General features: G+C 44.1%; 1 protein-coding gene across 2 annotated transcripts in view; it reads right to left on the reverse strand.

Moving 5' to 3' along the window:
* Nucleotides 1–22,500, reverse strand: part of cdh7a (cadherin 7a) — a 45,741-nt gene that overhangs the window by 4,093 nt on the left and 19,148 nt on the right. For both annotated transcript variants that reach the window (XM_076295983.1, XM_076295984.1), the window contains 7 exons: nucleotides 19,142–19,309; nucleotides 17,383–17,570; nucleotides 16,583–16,836; nucleotides 15,630–15,766; nucleotides 9,656–9,777; nucleotides 4,826–4,943; nucleotides 3,341–3,592 (listed from right to left, as the gene is read on the reverse strand). In XM_076295983.1, the coding sequence (XP_076152098.1) occupies nucleotides 3,341–3,592; nucleotides 4,826–4,943; nucleotides 9,656–9,777; nucleotides 15,630–15,766; nucleotides 16,583–16,836; nucleotides 17,383–17,570; nucleotides 19,142–19,309 (1,239 nt within the window). The remainder of the gene's footprint in view (nucleotides 1–3,340; nucleotides 3,593–4,825; nucleotides 4,944–9,655; nucleotides 9,778–15,629; nucleotides 15,767–16,582; nucleotides 16,837–17,382; nucleotides 17,571–19,141; nucleotides 19,310–22,500) is intronic.

Below are 22,500 nucleotides of genomic sequence, written 5' to 3' on the forward strand. Positions count from 1 at the left end.
GGTCCTCGTTCTCATCGATGTCTTCAAAGTGAGTCTGTGCTTTTATGGAATGTGCTGCTTTTCTGTTCTCTCTGTTGCTCTCTCTCTCTTTCTATCTCTCTCTCTCCATCTCTCTCTCTTTCTCTCTCCCTCCATCTCTCTCTCTCATCCTCTCCATCTCTCTCTTTCTTTTTCTACTCCCCCAATCTCTCAGCCTCCTTCCCTGCATGTCCCTACATCATTCCAACAACATACAGCAGACCAAAAGCCCAAGGCTTGCACTGCTAATGGTAGTTTGACTTTCTGACTTTATGTTTATTTCACTGCTGAGTACAATGTGTCTCCCCATGCAGTCTTCGCATTACTGTACAAGCTCAGTCAAACTCTGGGAACTTTAAGTACCACCATGCAAGCTGGGTCAAGCTCAGGGTCAGGCAAATTAGAATGCTGTGTCTTATTTACCAGAGGCAGAGATGGGAGAGAGAGAGAGAGAGAGAGAGAAGTCATTCGTCCCTGGACTTTCATGTGACCTGGCTTTATCCCTTGACCTAAAGATGTCTAATGAGGGAGAGGTGTGCTTCAGATCTCGGACGAACCAAAGGCAGACCTCAGGAGGGAGCAGCTGTCACTGTCTGAGATGCACTCCTGAAATTGTTTAGATTAATGCTGGAGAAAGAAAAAAAAAAAACATCTCTTTGGAAAGAAATGAAAACAAATGTTTCATCTCTGTTTGTCTTTTCATATATTGAAGCTACACTTACAATAATCAGGGTCAAATGATTAATTTCAGATCAATGTACAAAAGGCACTGCGCAAATACCTACACTAGTCATTGTCCTGCACCCTTACGTGCCACTTCTGCAATACAACCTTATACAACTGGACAAGGTAGCTCTCCTGAAGGCCGAGAGAGAGTACAGAGTTCAGTACAGACTGATATATATTAATTTGCCTAATGCAGATTGTGTGGTGAATAACACAGCACCCAGTGCCTGAGTGAGCACACTGGATCTTGTCCTTGCCTGCTGCACATGGCTGCATTAGGTGCCATGCTTTGTCCTGCTATTTTCCCTGCTATTTTCAGTGTTTGTTTAGTGTGACTAATACAGACAGCATTAGACACACAACGCTTGTTAATTCATTATTTCTTCAAAAAAAGATACAGCATTAGAGAGAACGAGAGAGAGAAAGTGTGTGTGTATGTGTGTGTGTGTGAGTAAGAGACAGAGGGAGAGAGTAAGTGAGAGAGAGAGAGAGAGAGAGGTGGGGGGAGAGAAAAAGACAGATCTGCTTGTTGATTTCTCATCTTTCCTCCTTCACCTCTCCTCTGAGCCAGAGAGTGAGCGGAGCAGAGCGGAGCAGAGCGGAGCGGCATGGAGCAGAGTGGAGAGCTGTGCAGGCCCAGGCCCCGCGGGCACTGCCACCACTGCCCAAAATAACAGCTCAGATCAGCCAGCGCAAAGGCCTAATCCTACTGTTGGAGGAGGCTGGGGGAGATGTGTTTTTCTTAGTCAGGGCAGAGGCAAGGCACTGCTACAAATGTCTTGCAAGAGCTAGAATTAATCAAAGGCCGAGTGGCTAAGCAGCTTGGAAGAGAGGGAGAGAAGGAGGGAGAGAAACCAAACCTTGGGGCTACTATAAGAATTACTGCATGTTTACTTCACTAATAAGGTCCTGAAGTTCTCTTTTTGCATGGTACTGTATTTAACTGTACTCTGCTCAAATCAATCTCAAGAAAAAGTTAATTAAGACCAAGAAAATATTTTTGGTATGAAATTTCATCTCAAAAATGTAATTATATTTTTTTCTTTCTGTGCAGGAATATCTTTTGGTGCATTTATGAGTTTAAAATAATCCAGGGTCTTTTAATCACAGGCTGTACTCCGGAGTGTATTTTAGTAGCATATGAAAATAAGATTTCCTTTAATATGTATCTGTTCCAAATTCTTTTTGAAGAGTCTCAACTTTTTTCGTATCTCCTGCCGCACTCAAACAAAGCAGTCACAAGCCAATCACTTTAACAAACAAAGCTATCACAGATCAACCTCTCTTCTATCTCCCCCAAACAAAGCTATCACACACATCTGGGACGGCCTGGGCATCATAGCATGCAAGGGCATTTTCGAAAGTTGGGAGGGGATTGTGAAGTGGACAGGTGATCCTAGAGTATTATTCAGCTGAACTCAATAAGAAAATGTGAGGGATGAAGACACACATGCTGTGTTGATGTTGAGAATCTAGTCGTTGTGCCAAATCACAGCCATGATCTCTGACACTCTTTCTGTAACATTACTAAGGCATCAGAATACATCAGCTCATTATGTAAGAGCTGTGGAGCACCACACGCCACAACAACAAGCATTCCTTTAGCAATATCTATCCAGCATATCATGCTTCCGATCCATTTTCTCCCACTTGGAGAATACGGCAAGCCATTGTGTAGACACAGATTAACAATGTCAAGAAATTAATCAAGAAATCAATTTGTCCATCAAAAAGGCAGTCACAACAGTCTCCAGGTCAACAAATCAAAACAAAGGGGGAGTCATCAGCAGGTTGAGGGGGAAGGCATGGGAGTCATCAGCAGGTTGAGGGGGAGGGCATGGCACGCTGTCGCTGCTGTGCTCTCATGTGACAATCAACTAATGAATCCCCTGAAATAGCAATCAGCGAAGGGTCTGCTCGCCAAAGAGCAGCGAACTGGGACAGCCCCGTCATACAGGTCATTCTAGACAAAACAGACACACACAAAACAGCCCACACCTGTGAATCCACTGTCTGACAAATTGTTTATCACTGAAATGGAATTGATATTGACCAATATTCTCTGTCAGATATAATTCAGTGTGTACGTAACTCAACGTAAATATTGGATAGACTGGCACCCGTGGATTCCACCATGGGATTTTGAAACCTAATTTAAACTGATACAACAGAAAAAAAAACCACTTCCCACATGAATCGTCCATCAAAATAACAAACGGTGTCTGTATGTAACACCAACACACTAAAATGAAAGCATAAATTCCTGTGGAGTCTTTCAGGGCCTCCTGAGAGAGCGGCTGCGTATCTTACCCAGCAGGGTGTGTGGGGAGTCTTACCCAGCAGGGTGTGTGGGGAGTCTAACCCAGCAGGGTGTGTGGGGAGTCTTACCCAGCAGGATGTATGGGGGCCCTGGAAAAGGGAGTGGCTGCGTGTCCTACCCAGCAGGGTGTGTGGGGTGTGTGGAGTGTCTTACCCAGCAGGGTGTGTGGGGTGAGTGGGGTGTGTGGAGTGTCTTACCCAGCAGGGTGTGTGGGGTGTGTGGAGTGTCTTACCCAGCAGGGTGTGTGGGGTGTGTGGGGTGTGTGGAGTGTCTTACCCAGCAGGGTGAGGATGCAGGCCAGGATGGCGATGAGCGCCCCGGTGCTCAGTCCGGCCGCCAGCATGGAGGCCTCGGCTCCGCAGGACTGGGGAGAGCCGTCGCCATCACACTCGCACACGCGGATGGACAGGGTGTTGGTGCTGCTCAGGGCTGGCGTGCCGCTGTCCACGATGAGCACCGGCAGCCGGTACAGCGACTGTTGCCGCCGCTGGAAGCCAGCACGCTTGGTCAAGATGGACGCTGTGTTGTCTGCAAACGAGAGGGGGGGGGGGAGGGGGGACGGGTGGAGTGGAGGAGAAATAAAATAAGTGATTAGATGGTTAAGAAATGCATGGTCATTTCGATGTGGGCCTACAACATCAAAGCTCAAATGGGTGACAGTCACTTTCATGTTCTCCAGTTCCAGGCAGGGACAAGGGGGATTGTTATTTGACTGGCTCAGCTGTTTGAGTCGGGGACCATTAGCGATCGTCTTTGGGGAGACTAGTGGACCATGCTGTCTGCAGAGCCTGTCCGGGCAGCGAGGACGGCTCAGTAGGCTAGCGGGAGAGCTTAATGCCCACATTTTGATGATGAATCTTGTCGCAGTCTCACAGACCTCAGAACTCAGTCCCAGTATGTCTCTTTTTTCTTTCTATGGATGTGATCATGGGAAACTGGGGGGAATGAATTTGGCTGTGGTTTGAAGCAGTGTGGTGGTTAACACGTAACCTTTCAGATATTTTAAGGGCCGAGCCACACTTCATTAGAGTGCACTGTGTGGCGACATGAAACCCCAAAAAACAGGATGTGGGAGAACAAAATGTGCCCCTTCAGAATAAGAAAAGCACTCAACATGTATCAACCAAGCACATGTTATATATGTGAACTATAAAGCTGTAACTATGGAAACATATGGAATCTTAAATGCACTCAATGACAATGCTCTATACCTTTCAATTTAGTGAAAATAGTAATGGATTCCATATATGGTCATAAATGTGTTCTCACAGGGGTAAATAGCAATTATGAACCATGATGTCTATATCATTGGTAATTGAGCTAAAGTAAACATCTGTTAAGTATTTTTACATAAATTGTTATGGCCGTATTGATTTAAAAGCATAATAATGTGGTGGGTCTACCAGACATGGGAACATTGGCTGAGTAACAAAAATATGAACACCTTACAAGGGTTAAATGCACTCAATGCACCAATGCTATACCTGCAATTTAGTAAAAATAGTAATGAATTCCAAATATGGTAACCAGATCAGTTCAAATGATGGGCTCCCCATCATCTCAACCCCCTAAAAAACAACAGTAACAGCTTTCATTCTTCAAAACATTTCATGCCCCCACGACACAACCCCTTCAAACCTCTGAAATGGTATGGTCTTGTCCCATTCATAACGTCATCATCCAATAAAGCCCTTTATACAGATATATACAGATATACAGGTATACGGTGAGTGTGTAAAGAACTGCAGTGCCATAAATAACCTTTATTATCTCTCAAGGTGAAGTTCAGGTTGCCTACAGCCTCCGCAGCGAGGGAGAAGAAGAATCGGTGTCCGCTGGGCGGCTCGTCTCGATCCACGGCACTTATGGTTTCGATCACCTGCAGGGAAACTTGTTATTAGACTCATATACCAGACCTGAGAGCAGCATTAATATTTTGTCAATTAAACTATTATCTAAACAATCCATCTCGCAATAAGAGCAGAAAATCTCATAGGTTGAGATTGCGATGAAGGCTGGAGGAGAAATCGATGCCTAAGAAGCACAGACAGTGTGGGCCTGAACCTGTTATGAGCTGGAGGAATGCACAGACACCAGTGCCCTGCAGGTTCAGCTAAAATAATGTTGATATCTCAATAGAACACGTATTTTTCCCAATATATTTTGCAGTACATGACTATTAAGAGGATGTACAGGAATTTTACCACATATTCAAGAGAGGGAGAGGGAGATGTGGGGAGAGAGAGAGAGAGAGAGCATCCAAAAAGTGCTATGTTTTAAAGATGATAATCTGGGGTGGCCCATCAGGTTGTGCTCTAAGAAGATTCTCTTGACACTGCGGTGGTCTAATCTGTTGGCTTTGGCGGGGTTAAATACTGTGTGCCGAGCCATCCCCCAGTGTTCAGCTGGAGTCAGCACAAACTCAATCTGTGAGGAAATCTCCTCAAACCAGCTCCACAGGGCCAACAGGGAGAGGGGGCTACAATAAATAGACTCGCCCAACAAACGTTTCGCTTTCAGCCGCTCCATTAAGGGGAGAAGGGCTTAGCATTTTATTTATCTAGTCAATGATTCAGGTTTAATCTCTCATTTTTTAAGTGATCCCTTGGCAAAGGTAGGGAGTAATGGGTGGCGTTTTTATCTGTAAATATATCTTAATCATGAATGAGATTCTAACTGAAAAAGACTTCTATTTTTAAAAAAAAGGTTTTGCGGTCTTCTAGCCCAACATATATAATGAATGCTTGATTCTCCATTAATGCACACACTGATGAAATTAAATAAGTATGAGCTCACAGAGCTGGTGCTTATGGTAAAATGCTTGAATGGCCATGGTCCATTGTGAAATCAAATGAAAGTATGAGTTAAAGGTGAAATGTGTTGGCAAAATGAGGAGGAAAATACAGCATAGGGAGGACAGTTTTTCAATGTCAACTAACTGAGAGAGGTTTGTCTTTGACATTATTTCACATTTTTAACACCTTTCTGAAGGTCTCAGCCACGTGGCAAATTAATAATTCAGGAGGTAAAACCAATAAGTATTAATTAAATGAATCATATATTTAGTTCCAGTAATGCCATGATTATGTTAAAATCAAATCCTAAACAAGCCCTATATTGCAATATATAATTCATATTCATTAATAAGTCATCTGATTGAGTGGACTAATGAATGCTAGCTCGATTAAGGGAACTCTGATCAGAAACTGTAGAGACAGAAGGAAGGATAGAAAGAAGAGATAGAGAAAGAGGGAGAGAGAGGGGGCAGAGAAAGAGAGCGGAAGAGACAGAGGGAAAGAGAGAGAGAAGGAGGGAAAGAGTGAGAGATGTTGTTGAGCAGCTTTTGGGTTTGCTGGAGATTGAGTATAGTCTTTCATGTGACTAGACATGGTCTAGCTGCAGGGCAAATCTTTAACCCACACCGTGGCCGTTTGAGGGCAAATCTTTAACCCCATACCGCGGCAGTCTCAGGAGGCTGGCCAGCTTGGCGGAGACTAATGCTCTGACCTGACAGGCGGAGATGACCACATTATCGCCGTCTGTCAGCGGTGCCGTTCAGCCCACCGAGGATGCCGCCTCGTCTAGCAAGAGGTGTGATGATCAGCTTTCCCCTAATTACAAACGCCCAGCCGCGCCAGAGGGAGCACGGCACACATACACAAAAATATAAACTATTTTTTTGAATCTCCATGACGACGAGGTGTTAGGAAGGAGAGAGAAAGAGAGAAAGAAGGATGCGAGAAGAACTGAAGGGAGGGGTCTTTTCACATGAGACAAAGTACCCTGGAAGCACAGATGTTGCTCTGACTTATTTAGTGATGTATCACGCTGTCAGGCAGTAGACACTGTTATAAGTCTCCGAATGACATTGGAGACAAAGGGGGAGAGGTGGCTGAAGGGCGCTGGGGTGAGAGCTCACAGCTAAAAACGCTCACAGCTAAAGCAGACATGGAGCGAGGCCGAACCCATTAAAGTGGACTTGTTTGCTGGGGACCTGGGGAATGCTCTTGCACCACTTGCCATCTGTTTCTAAGTCCGTCCACAAGGGGCATTCCACCTATCTGCTCTTGGTTCATTCATCGCCTTGTTGTTACATATTGTCTCATAAAAAATCAGTTGTGTGCTGCCGAGGTGTTCGGCCAGGGAATGATTACCAACGCATAATTTGCTTTGTGCAAACACACTGTTAGATTTGCGAGCAAAAGTGATTTAAGACGTTTCACATTATGCAAACCGGTGTCTCTGTGAACAAGGGCATTCACAAAAGTGGCAAGAATAAGGCAGCAGAGTGTTGATAAAAGCTTTGAAAAATTGCAATACCTTTGTTTTGTGTTCCCTTCGCAAAACACTGACTAGAGAAAATATCAAGAAACATCACTTTGTTGGGAGTATGTTTCCTGAGAAAATATAACCCCCGAGAGTCAACAAAGCAACACATGTAACAACAAACAGCCAAGCAGGAGCAAACGCCATATAAACAGGGATAAGTGATGTCTCATTATCTCCTGAAGCAGGGTGGCAATCACTTTCTCTTGAAGTAAAACGCTACTCTCTCGCAATGAGTGTGGGGCATTCCACAGAAAAACACTGAAACACTGAAATATGCAGACCTGATAAACCTGAGAATATGGACACCTCCCGTTTGACTCCAAATGCGCCTCTGATTGTAGCAAAACAACTGTGAAGTGCTGTGCAGTGCTGTGTTGTGCTGTACACATATGATAGCTCAGTGGAGCAGTCTTTCATGCTCAACACTTAGTGGTATTGTCACCAGGCTGCGGCTCTGAGCTATCCTTTGGTCAAAGATATCAGAGCCCCACACACATGGCAGACTGTAAGTGATCTGGAGAAAAAAACATCCGGCCATTTTCATTTCTCCGGCAGATAGACAGGAGACTCCTAGGGTCTGCTGGGCTCTGGGGAGATGGGCAAGTCATTTAGCCCAGTAATATGAAAGAGAGTGTTTTTGAAAGTTAGAATGACTGAGAGCCGGGAGGGACAAAAAGCACATAGACCGGGCTTCCCGAGAGGAATGTGTCTGTGTGTGTGTGTGTGTGTGTGTGTGTGTGTGTGTGTGTGTGTGTGTGTGTGTGTGTGTGTGTGTGTGTGTCTGTGTTGCTTTCAAATGATAGTGTCTGTGAGACGGGCCCGCAAGCACTTCCCTCACACATTACAAGAGTGTAGACGGAGAAAGAGGGAGACAGTGAGAACAAGAGAGAGAGAACAAACATCTCTGTGCGACTTTGGAATGTCAGAGCTTTAGCCTAATTGCTGTAACACAAATACTGTCGTTCCAACAGGGAGAGCGAAAGCCTGAATCTGTGCTTCCTTTTCCCACATGCCCTCTCCCATGCTTTTGGCTTTCACTCGAGGACGCTGATGGGAGGAGTGGATTGTCTAAAAGCCCTCGTTAGAGCTGCTTCACACAGCTCTCTCAATCAGCTCAACAATCAACTTTGCTTTTCTTACTAGATTGACATGGTAATCCAATTACCCATCGACACTATGGGCCCTATTCTGCACAGAGGAGACAGAAGACGAACACATCAACCTGCAGAAAAATATAAAAATACTCCAGAGACCTGAGTCCTCGGAGCAGCAGAATAGCCTGGCTCTGAACGAGAGAGGTCTTTACAGCGTGACCAATGGCTGTATCATTTAGCATTGCATAAATGTAAATGTGATTCAAGCAAAGGTCAATAGCCTGTGCAGTCCATCAGACACCATCTCCTGCCAGCGCCAATGGCTTTTATTAGGCTCATTAGAAAGAGGCCGAGGGTTTAACACCTTGTCTGCTCGTGTTGTAATTGAAGCTATTCATCGGTGAGTAATGCCATTATATTTTTAACCACTGTGACTGTACGGTTATACGCTCCTATTATCCCAACTGGAGGTTTTGGGCAGATGAGGCATTTTTTAAATACAAGAGCCTCCCGCGTGGTATTTGAACACCGAACACATTGAGGTTGAGGTTGAATGGGCTTCTGTGCTAAGCTGCTGAGATGCAGCGTGCATCCCTTTTAAAGGAGGGTGACTATTTGTGTGCGCTGTGCGGTGCGGTGCGGTGGTGTTGGCCACCACAGCAGGACTCTGGCCCCTGCCCCATCTGCCACCGCTCTCCAACAAACCAATTTCATGCCACAGTCACCTTCATCCCATTTGAATTGATGTGGAGTGTTTTCCACACCAGCGCGCCCCGTTTTGATCCTCTGATTGGAATGGCCTGCCGCTGAAAGCCATGTGTGGCCCCTTTTCACCGACTCTGTCCAGCAGTGCCTTTTTTGTCAGCTACTGGCTGATGATGGCCATTGTGGCACAGTGACGCACACTGCTAGGACTGAAGTGCTCCTGGCCCTTTTGTGGGCCATGCATAGCTCTGCCCATGGGTCACTGCTGTTCAACTCCGGTGCCCATTCAAGCAGCCAGGTCACACTGAAGAGAGGGCATGAACGTGCCCCTAGTCCTTGCAGAGATCAGACAATAGCAGCTTAGCATGCTGATAAGAAAACGTAACCGTTTCAGTATTCACTCACACTGTACAACATTTAGCAACAGTAACAGAGAAAATGAGGGCTGCTGCCATCGTAGTACCTGACCAGGACTGGAGCTCTCACACAAGAAGGTTTCGTATTCGATGGCAAAGACGGGGGCGTTGTCATTGATGTCCATCACCGTGATCAGAGCAATACCTTTCCCGACTTGAGCCGGGTCCACTAGAAGAGAGAGGAGGACAAGGAGAAAAGAAATATAAGCATACATGAACATCAGCAACACTTTGTTTGTGAATAGCATTTGCTCCCTCACTTAAGTTGCAAATGTGAGGTTTAGGCATGAGGCAAGCGTGTCAGACAAAAATACACTTCTCTTAGTGCGGCAGCAAATCAACTTTTCATCTTCCTTTGACAACAGACGCCAGATTGCGCTGCAACCAAGGAACTTGGTTACGATATTGACTTCTGGCTGACAAGGGATCAGAGTTGTCTCAGACCAAAGGACATGTTGCCTTCCAGTTGCCAAGCTTTATTCGCTACTTCAGAAAAAAATAAGATAAAGAGTTGTTGCAGGAGAAAGGCAGGTCAAGGTCTTTGTGCAACGGTGTAAGCTCTCGGCCCAGTGATGAGCAGATGCTGTTTTATGTGTGTGTGTGTGTGTGTGTGTGTGTGTGTGTGTGGAGAGGGGGGGTGAGGGATGCTGGCATTTGGAAATGACACCCTCAGTGAACCTGGAGGGGCTGAAATTAGGGCAGCGAGAGCAAGCGTGTGCTTTCAGCATCAGCGGAGCCCGCTCTCTTTATCCTCCTGGCGAGGTGCTCTCGGGACAGGAGGTACATTTCCGACGGAGGCATCACGGTGATTGATGCCCACATCGCCGCCATATTTTAATTCAGGCGATAAGCATCGGCAATGAATTCATCTCCATGTCCTTAAGTCCCCTGGGAGACGCGGGCTACGGCGAGCAGCCTACAGACATAAAGACTTGCACAGCTCCTTGTGTGTCGCTCATCAGACTGTTTGCAAATTGGAGGATACGGAAACAGCTGGGTGATTATTTGCTAACTGCGGTGTGCTTTTAGGTGTGCCTGAATGCCGCCAGAAATCTAACGCGAGCGAAAGGATGAGCCTCGGCGGTGGATGTTTATTGTCACTTCCATGGGCGCTTGCCTCCAAGTTTTTTTTTACTTTTAATTGTAGCACAGGTGTCTGAAATTCACAGTGATGCACACACATCATGAAGATAGAAACTATATCATCAGCATATGTGTTTTGGATATCTGGACTAAACTAAACTGCTGTTGCTAGCAGTGGACACCTGTGGAGGGCAGAAAGCAACAAGCGAAGCAGAAGATCAACATCTGCCACATCTATTGTTTGTGTGGTTGTATGTGTGTGTGTGTGTGTGTGTGTGTGTGGGTGGGGGGGGGGCATTTTTGTGGTCACATATGTGTATATGAGTGAGTGTGTACGGGCGAGTGTGTTGTTGCGTCTGCGTGGGTGTGGATGAGTGACCGTGTTAAGTGGTGGCAGCCTGTCCTCTGCAAATGTGTGTCCTCGAAAAGCGCCGAGCACAGCAGCATTCGCCACGTCTTCTCTACTGCCCCTCTCCAAGAGTCAGGGCTCTCAAACCGCCCCCCGCCTTCTTCTTTGGACAGACAACTGAGAAGATATTACATTTTAATATGATTTGGCATTATCTATGCAGCTGCAGTGGTGGGGATCAAAGGTTTTCTCTGATTACAGGGGTGGGAATACATCAACTATTATGTCCAGCCAGCCAGTGAAACCGGGTTATTCTGGTTCTAATTTCCATCTGTTCACTACATGATCTCCACTGATGGGAAAACCTCAATGCAGGTGCTCATGTTACACAGGACAGCCGGTGAGTATTGGAATGAGAGATTTCCATAGATGTGAAGCTACTGTATCTTCTTCACAAATACAAAGACTTTATTAACAAGGTTTTGACATCAAGAAAATGTACTGTGTATGTAGTGAAATATTGAGGATTTTATTGCAATTTGTCTTTCAATATTCTGCTATCTATGTGTCATGACATATTTATGAGAGAGAGAGATAGAGAGAGAGAGAGAGAGAGTTCCTAGATCTGTTCATTTACACAAGGAATATTATTATGACCGCCGCGCAGCGAAGCGGCGGTCATATAGGTTTAGTCAGATTTTTATTTATTTTTTTTTATTTTTTTTCTTTTTCGCATGTCCAAATTTCTGTCAATGATTCCCGGGACACTGAAAGACCGGGGTAGACAAAACTTGGTGGGCATGTAACCCCATATGGATAGCATGGAACCATCGTTTTTCGTTTTTGATCTGTAGCCCCCCCGCTGGACTGCACCCCCCGAAAGGAGGGTAGGGCAGACACAGTTTTCTGTGAATATCTCGAGAACCGTAAGGTTTAGGAGGACCATTTTTTTTTGTATGTTGATCTCAAGGGGCCATGTCAACCCATTCCATAACCACTCATTTCATGTATAGCGCCACCTAGTTAAACACAAAAAAGTAAAAATGAGGTGTTGTAATCGCAGGTATCTGTGACCTAACATAGTCAAAACTGCACGAAATTGGAAGTGTAGGATCATTATGACACCCTCTGAATGCACGCCAAGTTTCGTGGAATTCCATTCATGGGGGGGCCACACAATAAATTAATTTATGTTACTATACACCAACTGGCCTGTAGGTGGCCGGAGACAGTTTTCTGTGAATATCTCGAGAACCGTAGGGCCTAGGAGGTCCACCTTTTTTTTGTATGTTGATCTCAAGGGGCCATGTCAACCCATCCCATTACCACTTATTTCATGTATAGCGCCACCTAGTTAAAAATTAAAAAGCAAAAAATTAGGTGTTTTCATCACAATATCTCTGGCTGACATGGTCAAAACTGCACGAAATTGAAAGTGAAGGATCATTATGACACCCTCCGAATGCATGCCAAGTTTTGTGTACTTTCGTTCATGGGGGGCCTTACAATAAAACAATTTATGTGTACATTTAGTGACGTACACCAACAAGGATTCCCGGGACACTGAAAGACCGGGGTACACAAAACTTGGTGGGCATGTACCCCCACATGGATAGCATGGAACTGTCATTTTTCGTTTTGATCTGTAGCCCCCCCGCTGGACTGGACCCCCCGAAAGGAGGGTAGGCCAGACACAGTTCTCTGTGAATATCTTGAGAACTGTAGGGCCTAGGATGACCATTTTTTCCGTATATTTGCCTCCAGGGGTCATGTTAACCCAGTTCATGTGCACACATGTGCACAAACAGATACACACACACACACACATTCACAGTAATCATGACACATACTCACACAGTAGACATATGTACGCTTCCATGCACAGGCACATACGAAGGCACGCACACACACACACACACACACACACACACACACACACACACACACACACACACACACACACACACACACACACACACACACACACACACACACACACACTCACACACACACACACACCCACACACATAACATAAACATAACACAAACAATCAAGAATTTCTCATAATTATGAACAGGCAAGATGGAGGTGGGGTTGTATAAAATGAATTTTACATGTGAAATCTATGAACTAATCATGTTTTGGTACTTGTTGTCTAGCAGATACCAGTGAGAAGTGAGTGTGGATAATGCAATTTAGTGAGACAGTTAGAATCATATAGGCCTTTCAGCGTGATTTCTTTTTGTGGAAAAAATGTGCTGGACTGGGCGGCGGTCATATTTTGTACCGCTCTGCGGTACATCTAGTTTGTGTATGTCACAGCTCAGGAAACCTATCAAGCATCAATTAAGCATGCTACCTTTCAGAAGTATAATGGGAAGTTAGTCAGTAAGGTCAGTTCTACTGCAATTTGTGTGTCTAGATAAAAATAAAATCCTACATGAAATTCCATCTATATAAATGTATTTTATAAAAATGTAAAAGGTCTGTTTGACAACTAAACGTTATAGTCTGTTCACTGGCACCAGGGACCTCGGTGCGAGCAGCGTTTCATTGCACACTTGTAAGAGCATTCTCAATGCACACTGTATGATGAGCACTTGAATGCACAAATTAGTGAATGAGACACAACAGCTTAATCTGCATTTGGGTTTCCCCCTTTGATTGGGTAGGATGATTTGCAAACAAAAAACACGGAGAGGACGTCTGGAAACTTACACTCAGTTAACATCTTTGAAGCAAATGACTTCAAAGGGCAAGGCACAAGACACTTAATAGAAAACATCCACAAACCTACTTGAGATTATGTTGCAACCCGTCGCTTTGAAGAAAATGTGTCCAAGGCACAAAAGTAACTCATTATAATATTTCTCATTATCTTGTAGCCGTGGCTGACAAGAATTTAACCATGCATTTTGAAATATGAAAACTAGCAAGTATGCCAAGCAAAAGAAGTTAAAGCATAATTAATGAAGATCAAAAGATCTAAAATGAGATGATGTATTTTTTACAGTGGTTCCAAATGTCCTGAATTCAAGGTGAATTTGCCTTTTCATATCAGCCTATGTGGTTTTCAAACACTCCTCCTTCTCAAGTCAGTCACTGAACAGAGTGGGCTTCCAAGTTAACTTTCAAGTCCTAACCTGGCCTGCGCTCACCTTCCAAAGATAAATAGAAAGGGACATTTCAATCTTCTCTGCCAAGAGCCATTGCGGGGACAGCAGATGCTGGTGACAATGATCTATGGTGTGGGGGCAGTAGCTGCAAAGTCCCATTAAGTTAGTCCATGTTCATGGATATTGAAGCAGGAATGTAACCATTTGAAGATATGATTATCTCCCATCATTCAGATGGATGGCAGGTCGGCTTGCCTGAGAGTGGGCGGGGTGCTGTTGGCCAGGGAAAGCTTTTTTTTCTTTCTCAAGGTCATTTTCAAAGTCAGTGACCAGGATACTTTGAGTCAGCAGTGGCGTGGCTTTGCTGGGGAGGAGGAGGAGGAGGAGGAGGAGGAGGAGGAGGTGGAAGTGGTGTCTGAAGCTTAGTTGGAAGAGGTAAGTGACCTGTCCATCGGCTAGAATCAAGATGAAACTCCATCAAACCCCACGACTCCTAGGGAGGGGAGGCGCTCGGCCACGGTCACCTCTGGCGAATGGCACCTGTGCAGAGGACCTTGACAGACGCTTGGACTTGGATCAGCACATAGGAACGACGCATGCAGGCCTGAGCTGCCCACTGTCCAAGCCAAAGCATTCATCTGTGCTGCCTTCCACAGAGAAGCACGCGGAGAGATTGAGAGCCACACCTGTCTTCGCCGCACCATTGGCTGGGGCGCTATGCAAATGTTGATTGGTAGGTCACTTTAGTCCAAGCCTTAGAGTTTGGAGAATTTTCATGTGTAACATTACATCACCAAAAATGGCTTAATTAACTCTGCCAGGAGGTTATGTTTTCACCTGTGTTTGTTTGTGCGTTTGTTTGTTTGCTAGCGGGATTACACTATGGGCCTGTTTGTGGTGGGGAAATGTAGCATGGTCCAAGGCAGAATCATTTCAATTTTGGAGTGGATCCAATTAATGATGTGGCTGCATCAATTCAGTTTTGTTTTTTCCCGTTTGAGATCTGGCATTTGGCCTGATTAAGGTGTGCATTCAGTTGCACGCCAGTCTACTTGTACTCCATCTAGAATTTGAAATGACGAAAAGTGAATTAGTGTGTCATATCCACCAGCCCACCACAACTTGGCTTCAAATAAAACAGTCCAGTTTTACAAGACATGTGGATCTCTCGGCTTGCTGCTCTGGAGTCTCAATGGGCTCAGACACACGGCGGAGGGCACTGCCACGCAGCATTACAATCAGTGGAGTAAGACATGACAGTGGATGTCTTCTCCAATCTGACAGACCACCGCTAATGGGCAAGAACCAAAACTACCTGTGTTCCCACGGGGCAAATGGGAGCTGATAATGAAGGCGGTTTTTTTTCCACCAACTCAGTCTTGTGGTCATTCCCTACATTAAGATGAACCTATGAGAAAGGGGTGTGTTGGGCTACGACACAGCATACAAACGAGAGGTAGAGTTTAACTCACGGCTTTCGATGGCCAGGATGGTGATGTTGTGCACGGCATTGATCTCCCTGTCCAGTGGCTTGGCAGTGCTGATAATGCCAGTTGTTGCCTCAATGTTGAAGAAGCGTTCCAGGTCCGTGTTGCGGTCTATTGAATACCTGCAGCCCAGAAATCACACAACTGTGAGACCAGCAGACTTACTGGTAGAATTGATATGGTCTTTAAGTTCATGTATGCTTTTGCCATTGTGGTGTGAAATCATTCAGCTACCATAATGGAGCTGTAACAAGCAACATTCAGACTTAAATGAAAAAAAAAAATGCACAAATAATAATGTTTGAAATCTTAAATTAAGATAGACATTGATTGTACTGTCTAACACATATCCATTTATCTGGTGGTTGACCCCTTGCCCTGGGAGATTTCAAGAGACTGTTGAGCTTTATTTATCTTCTATCTCTCCAACTGCTTTAGCCACAGGAGGATAAATGATTTCCCAGAATAAGCTGCCTGTGACTATTTAATTAGAGAAAAGCCATGTGAAAAACAAATGAAGCCGCCTGGCAGTTCTAAACAACAGAAAATAATTAACATAGCTCTAAAACTTTCAAATGTTCAAGTAGCACTGTAAGAATGGGTTTTCCCATTGTTATCAATTTGCAATGTGCTGCACAGAAACCTGATGAAACGGGTCATGTTTCTGCAGGGTACAATAAAGATACATAGTTCAACAGCAGGTGTTCTGGCTGTGCAGTGCACTGCCAATGACTGACGTCAGGCTCCCTTTTACAAATCACTGTATCATCAAAATTAGTTTGAAGCTGATTTTAATGTAATAACCTTAGTTTTGCTTTAACTCAAACCTGTAATACCTGTGGCAGTGGCAAAAACAATAATACACTCAGAGTTAGCAACACTCTCACGGGATCAAAAGAGTATATATACTTATCATTATTTTCCCCGTAACTTCGTACCTGATGGGGCTATTGGTAGAATCTGGGTCATTAGCGGACATGGTGCCGATGATGGTGCCAACCTTGGCGGCCTCGGACACCACCATCTTACTGAGTGGCGAGGAGAAGAGTGGCGGCTCGTCCACATTCTCCACGGTCAGCCGAACATTCGCTATGTCACTGAACATCCCCGGGCTCAGGAATCTGGTGTCGGGGTGCCGATTGGATGCCTCAATCCTCAGGGAGTAGGTGGTTTTGGTCTCAAAGTCCAAGTTCTGATTTGAAAAACACACAGAGAACGCGTAAAAAAGAGAGAAGAAAGTAAAATATGTTTTCAGATGAAAGACCTGAAAAGAGTTCAGATTTCAATGTATTTCCAAGGTGAATTTCCATAGAATTTCAAAGATTAATTTCCAAGGTGATTTTTTAACAGAGTACTGCGGTGACCTTTCCTGTCATTGTGAGTTAATTTTCAGATCATAAAATGCAAACATCCATCTCTTATCAGAATGGTATCGACTGCTTGTCTAGTGATTTATTAAATAGTGATTCTGAGACAAATACACACAGCTTTGAAATTGGTCCTTGGAACCCTTTTAACTAATTTTGACTAAAGCTTGCATGAAGGGCACTGTCCAGTTATCATAAGCAATGTGGTGAAGCTCAGGCCATAAATGCACATTTCAAATGGATAATCAACAGAATGCAAACTTGGAGAAATGACCAGATACGAAGCAGTCTTGTGTGCACAAAGAGCGGGTCAGAGAATAAGCGTGTCCTTTTAAGTCGCCCACATGACGGTCTGCAGTGGCTCTGAATACCTCTAGCAGAGTGATGACTCCTTCCTGGGTGTCTTTGTCCGTGGAGACCCTGAACATCCCAAGGCCATCGCCATCTATAATTCTGTACTCCATCTCAGCGTTGGGACCCACATCTGCGTCCAGAGCCTTTATCTTGGCCACCGCCGAAGCTACAGGCAGAGACTCGGGCACCGAAAACTGATAGGATTCTTCAGACAGACACAGAGAAAAAAAATCACAATGCAAACAGACACACAAATACACAAACACACACACACACACACACACACACACACACACACACACACACACACAAAGAGAGGGAAAGAAAAAGAAACAGTTATTGATGACACTATTTTCCAATTTCATGTGTTTGCTCCCTCTCCCCCCCCCCTCTCTCTGACTCTGCAGGTAAGGGCTTACAACACCAAAGTCTCTACCAATTGCCTATGTGTTACAGTAACTGAACCCCAATTTTGTCAAGGCTTTTTTAGAGAAAAAGTTTATTAGTATACCACACGACAACATGAACTAATTAAAAGCTGGGCTTAACTTTAATGAGTATTGGATTCATTAGTGGTGGAGCGGGGTAACTGTTTTGCTTCAGAGCTCCCATATCTGTTTTCGCTCTGGCACAGTAGGGACGCTTGATTCTCCTGATTCCCTGGATGGTGCTGGATGCCTGTTTAGATCTACTATATGAGTGTGTGTGTGTGTGTGTGTGTGTGTGTGTGCATTACAATTTTTCTTGACTTTTTAAATACTTGAATACTTTTTGTAGACAGGTTTGTAAATTCAATGTGTTGCCTTCTTTATTCATCAAAGAATCAATAGCACAATTGTACTCTGTTCCTTTATCCTCTCTGAGAGACGTAGCATATTTTGTCGATGGATAAGGGTTGCTGTTTGAAGAATTGTGCAAGGGATATTTCATAAAGGTGTATTAGATTTACAATGCAAGCTATTGACCGCCGAAATGCTATTGCAGCATGGCTTGGCCATGCATATTTTGTCAACATTTTTTTTTCTTTAAAGAATAGCACACACACACACACACACACACACACACACACACACATATGCACATACATGCAGTATCCTATTATACTAAACTAATTCATGCACAACTTCAAGCACAACGTACTTGTTAATTTTCACTGACATAGTGCAACAATAGGCATCTGGACTAGTCAGCTTTTGTACGGCCTTCTTCACTAAATGACCGACTCTAATCATTACTCTATATTTTGGCCTCTTTGATCCATACTAGCAAACAGCAACACAGAGGGATACGGTCTGATTGCTAATTAAAGAATTTCAGTTTCACACACATTAGAGACCTGAGACATTAGAAGTCTAATGTCACTAAGACACTAAAGTATGCAAGCAATGTCTGAATAAATGTTTCCCATTTGTTCAACACAAACAATCTAATATATCGGTAGTTTGGAAACCTTCTATGAGAGCTATGTTAAATGTTTTGAAAAAGGATGTAAAAAACGTGTAAAACTATTGAAAAAGCGTGAACACATTTGCAAGCGATGACTACTGCTGTGCTGCAAATGTGAGGATGAATATATTGTACAGTGGATCCAATATCATTACTGTTTGGAAAAAAAAGCATGGAATATGCGTGAAAGCAATGAAAATGTGAAAAGACATTTGCAAAAAAAAACTTTTGCTGAGCTAAGAAAGTGAAGATGAAAAAAAAAGGAAGAAAAACTGCAACACAAGGGTTATGGGTTGGCATTTTGGGCAAGTAGGGAATCTTGAGCCTTACTTCGGGAGAAGCGCGGAGGGTTATCATTCACGTCCATCAGAGTCACCGTCACAGACGTGGTGCCAGAGAGGCCGCCCATCTGGCCCACCATGTCCTTGGCCTGGATGACCAGCAGGTACTGGTCCCGTGCCTCACGGTCCATGTTAGGAAGAGCTGTCCTGATGACCCCTGCAAATGACGCCCCACTTTTAGTTTTCAATGCTTTTTTACAAGGACATGGGTCTGACTGGGAACACAAAGCGGCGGTTAGTGGGTTCATGTTTATACTGGGATACACAGTCCGGATTCATAGCAATGTGGCAGGGGAGATATGATCAATGAGGGCTGATCCTCTGGTAGAGATGTTTTCAGAGTAGAGAAAGACAAACAATGTCATACAGTATATAATAACTATGAGATGGAAGGAGGATGAATTCATCTCAACTGCAAACCTCATTACAATATGCCCTCAAACTCACTAGTGACTTACACATGATACTGTTTTGTGCTTGATTGAATGCTGCATGAATACCGTATGATGCACAATCCCCAGTAATAATCAAACATGCACATAAAGTTGACATGAATGAATGTTAACATGAATGTTATATCTTTACTTTCATATAAGCCCACTTTGAGCACAACCAGTCATATTTGCCTTTTGATCTTAATCCAACTATAGAACACTCGAGATGTTTTCCTTCTCTGTCAGCTTCCATTTATCCATGATCCCAGGCTTACACGCATTTCTCTACTCTATACAACAGCAATAGTACACTGTATAAGTCATTGGAGCAGAGCAAAACAATCTGGGTGCCTGTGAGTGGAGCTACAGGTAAACATAATCAGTCATATGCACACTGAAGATGCAACTGAAACAGTGTATGTGTACTGAGGAAAGGAAGACAACAAGTTACTCTTCTCCAAAGGTCAGCAAACAAGCTGTTCTATTTTTTTTATTATTTTTATTTTTATTTTTTTTAACTAAAATGAGTCAAACAAAACAAAGTTCCTTCATAAAACCTGAGATCAGTTGCTTGGGTATTCACAAGCAGTTTGGCCTTTCAGTCTTAGTGAGTATAACTACACTATATAGGCAACAGACTTGCATGGCAACCAATAGAGAACAGCCGAGATGCCACTAATAATAACCAACTGGTGTTGTTTTGTGATATATTTGGCTGCTATTGTGCTGTGAAATCCTGTCCAATATTGTGTGGGGTTTCAGACCTGAACTACAACACCAGGCTACATAGTGTGCAGTATGGGCAGCAAGTTGGAAAAACAGGTGTTAAATGTCAAAACTCGCTGCCTGCAAACACTGCCCTTAAAGCTTAAAAAATACTGGCATAATTAGGATGATTATGTATCATTATGATGTGTCCATGCATAAAGGATGTGTGTTTATTTAACACAGCAAATGTGCACATTATTCCATCATTGTTATCGTCATTGTTATATTTGTATGAGGTACTTGTTGTCTAGCAGATACCAGTGAGAATTGAGTGTGGATAATGCAATTTTGTGAGACAGTTAAAATCATATAGGCCTTTCAGCGTGATTTATTTTTGTGGAAAAAATGTGCTGGACTGGGCGGCGGCGATATTTTGTACCGCTCTGCGGTACATCTAGTTAGACGATCAGATGATTTACAGTTCTATGTAATATGTCATGTTTCATGTTTTTGTAATGTTTACAGTGGTCTACTGCAGTGAATAGGCTAAATACAACTTTGATCATTTTTATATGCTACTACTGTATAGTTAACTTTGGCCTTGGTGCCCTGACATGTGGCCTTTGTGCCCCCTATATGCCCAACTGAAGGCCAAGTGGCCTTGCCCCCAGAATGGTGAAATTCCAAGCCTGCTTGCATCAATGTGCCCCATTGCCCCTATTTATTAGGGGAGGGGAAACCCTGATCTTGTTAAGCACATGGCCTTGTCACATAACTAGTTATGCTTTCACACAAATGTTGCTTACTGTAGGTGGTCTGGAGTGTGGCTAAGAGGAGCAGACACTAGGGTTCGGAATGATGGGACCAAACTTCAAACTTTTGGGCCACATCATGTGCCTCTGCAAAGCAGCTGAGGACACTCACCAGAATGACCCTCTGATTCAACACACTCCTACAGTAACTCCTCTAGTTCTTAGTGTAACTTTGTGCCTGCACCACCCATGGCCTGGCCATGCTTGGTCTATGATCAGTCACAGCCATGCCATGGCATATGGGTGGTGGGCCCCAGTCTTTTGCTTGCCTGTGGAGGGAATGGGTTCATGCCACTCATTCAAGCCAGATGCTACCAGATGTTCTTACTGCCAGTTGTTCTATTTCTGTAGCTAAATACATACCTTGCAAATCTAGCTAAAGCTCTACCACAATGTGATGAGGAATGGCACCTGCTTGCATCTGGAGTGTGACCTCTAAAGTAATGTTTGATAGATTATTCAAAGTCTCCAAACTTCATTCTAACAACTGTTCAGTGTGTTTCCATTGATTAGTTATGACAACCACACATGTATATAGGTCATTCTAGTCACACGGCTGAGTTCTCCTTGGATCAGTAATAAGTACAAGGCAAGAGAACTGCAGAGTTCTTGCCTGTGTTCCTGCCCGAGTCAAATGCGTACTTCTGGGCTGATTTGAATGCACTGTAGGAGAAGCAGGCCAGAATGTAATCAGATTTCCATCAGAGCAATGGGGACAGCATGTGTCTGAACACGCTCTAAATGCAAGATGTATACAGGAGTAAATTGGACCTTTTTTGTTATGTCCTGTGTCAGAGATTTTTTACTACTACTTGATTTGCCCATTTAAATGGAGCAGTTTCATTTCTGATAGACTGGATCTGCATCTGCCTTGATCAATATCTACTGTGTGTGTGTGTGTGTGTGTATGTGTGTGTGTGTGTGTGTGTGTGTGTGTGTGTGTGTGTGTGTGTGTGTGTATGTGTGTGTGTGTGCGCGCGCGTATCTATAAGACCATATGCCACTCAGTCTCTCTTCACGGCATGATTGGGGTGCATGATGGAACCCAACAAATTCATCATCATCAATCAGACATTGGAATTGTGAAAAACGAAGACTACACACTCAGAGGTGTTTTAATCAAGACTTGGCCGTTTTCAGTAATGATAGTGTCTGTGTCCGTGTCCATGTCCAAAATGAGAAACGGATTCCACATCCTCATGCTTACGTTCTCACTGATTGCACTGGGTGATTTGGTGCTCTGTAATCAGGTGAGGCTGATGTGTTGCACTACTCTAATGTAGCAGAGACCTCATTACAGCCTCATCACACCACGTTCCATACTCAAGGAGCTCCATCACAATAGCCACAGGCCTCCACACGGAGCCCAGCACTCTGAATCATCAGCTAAACAG

Source organism: Alosa pseudoharengus, unplaced genomic scaffold (assembly GCF_046254945.1).
Source record: "Alosa pseudoharengus isolate Yale_2024_CS ecotype anadromous, Long Island Sound unplaced genomic scaffold, YU_APseudo_1.1 YU_APseudo_1.1_scf_2, whole genome shotgun sequence".
Taxonomy (NCBI): Eukaryota; Metazoa; Chordata; class Actinopteri; order Clupeiformes; family Clupeidae; genus Alosa; species Alosa pseudoharengus.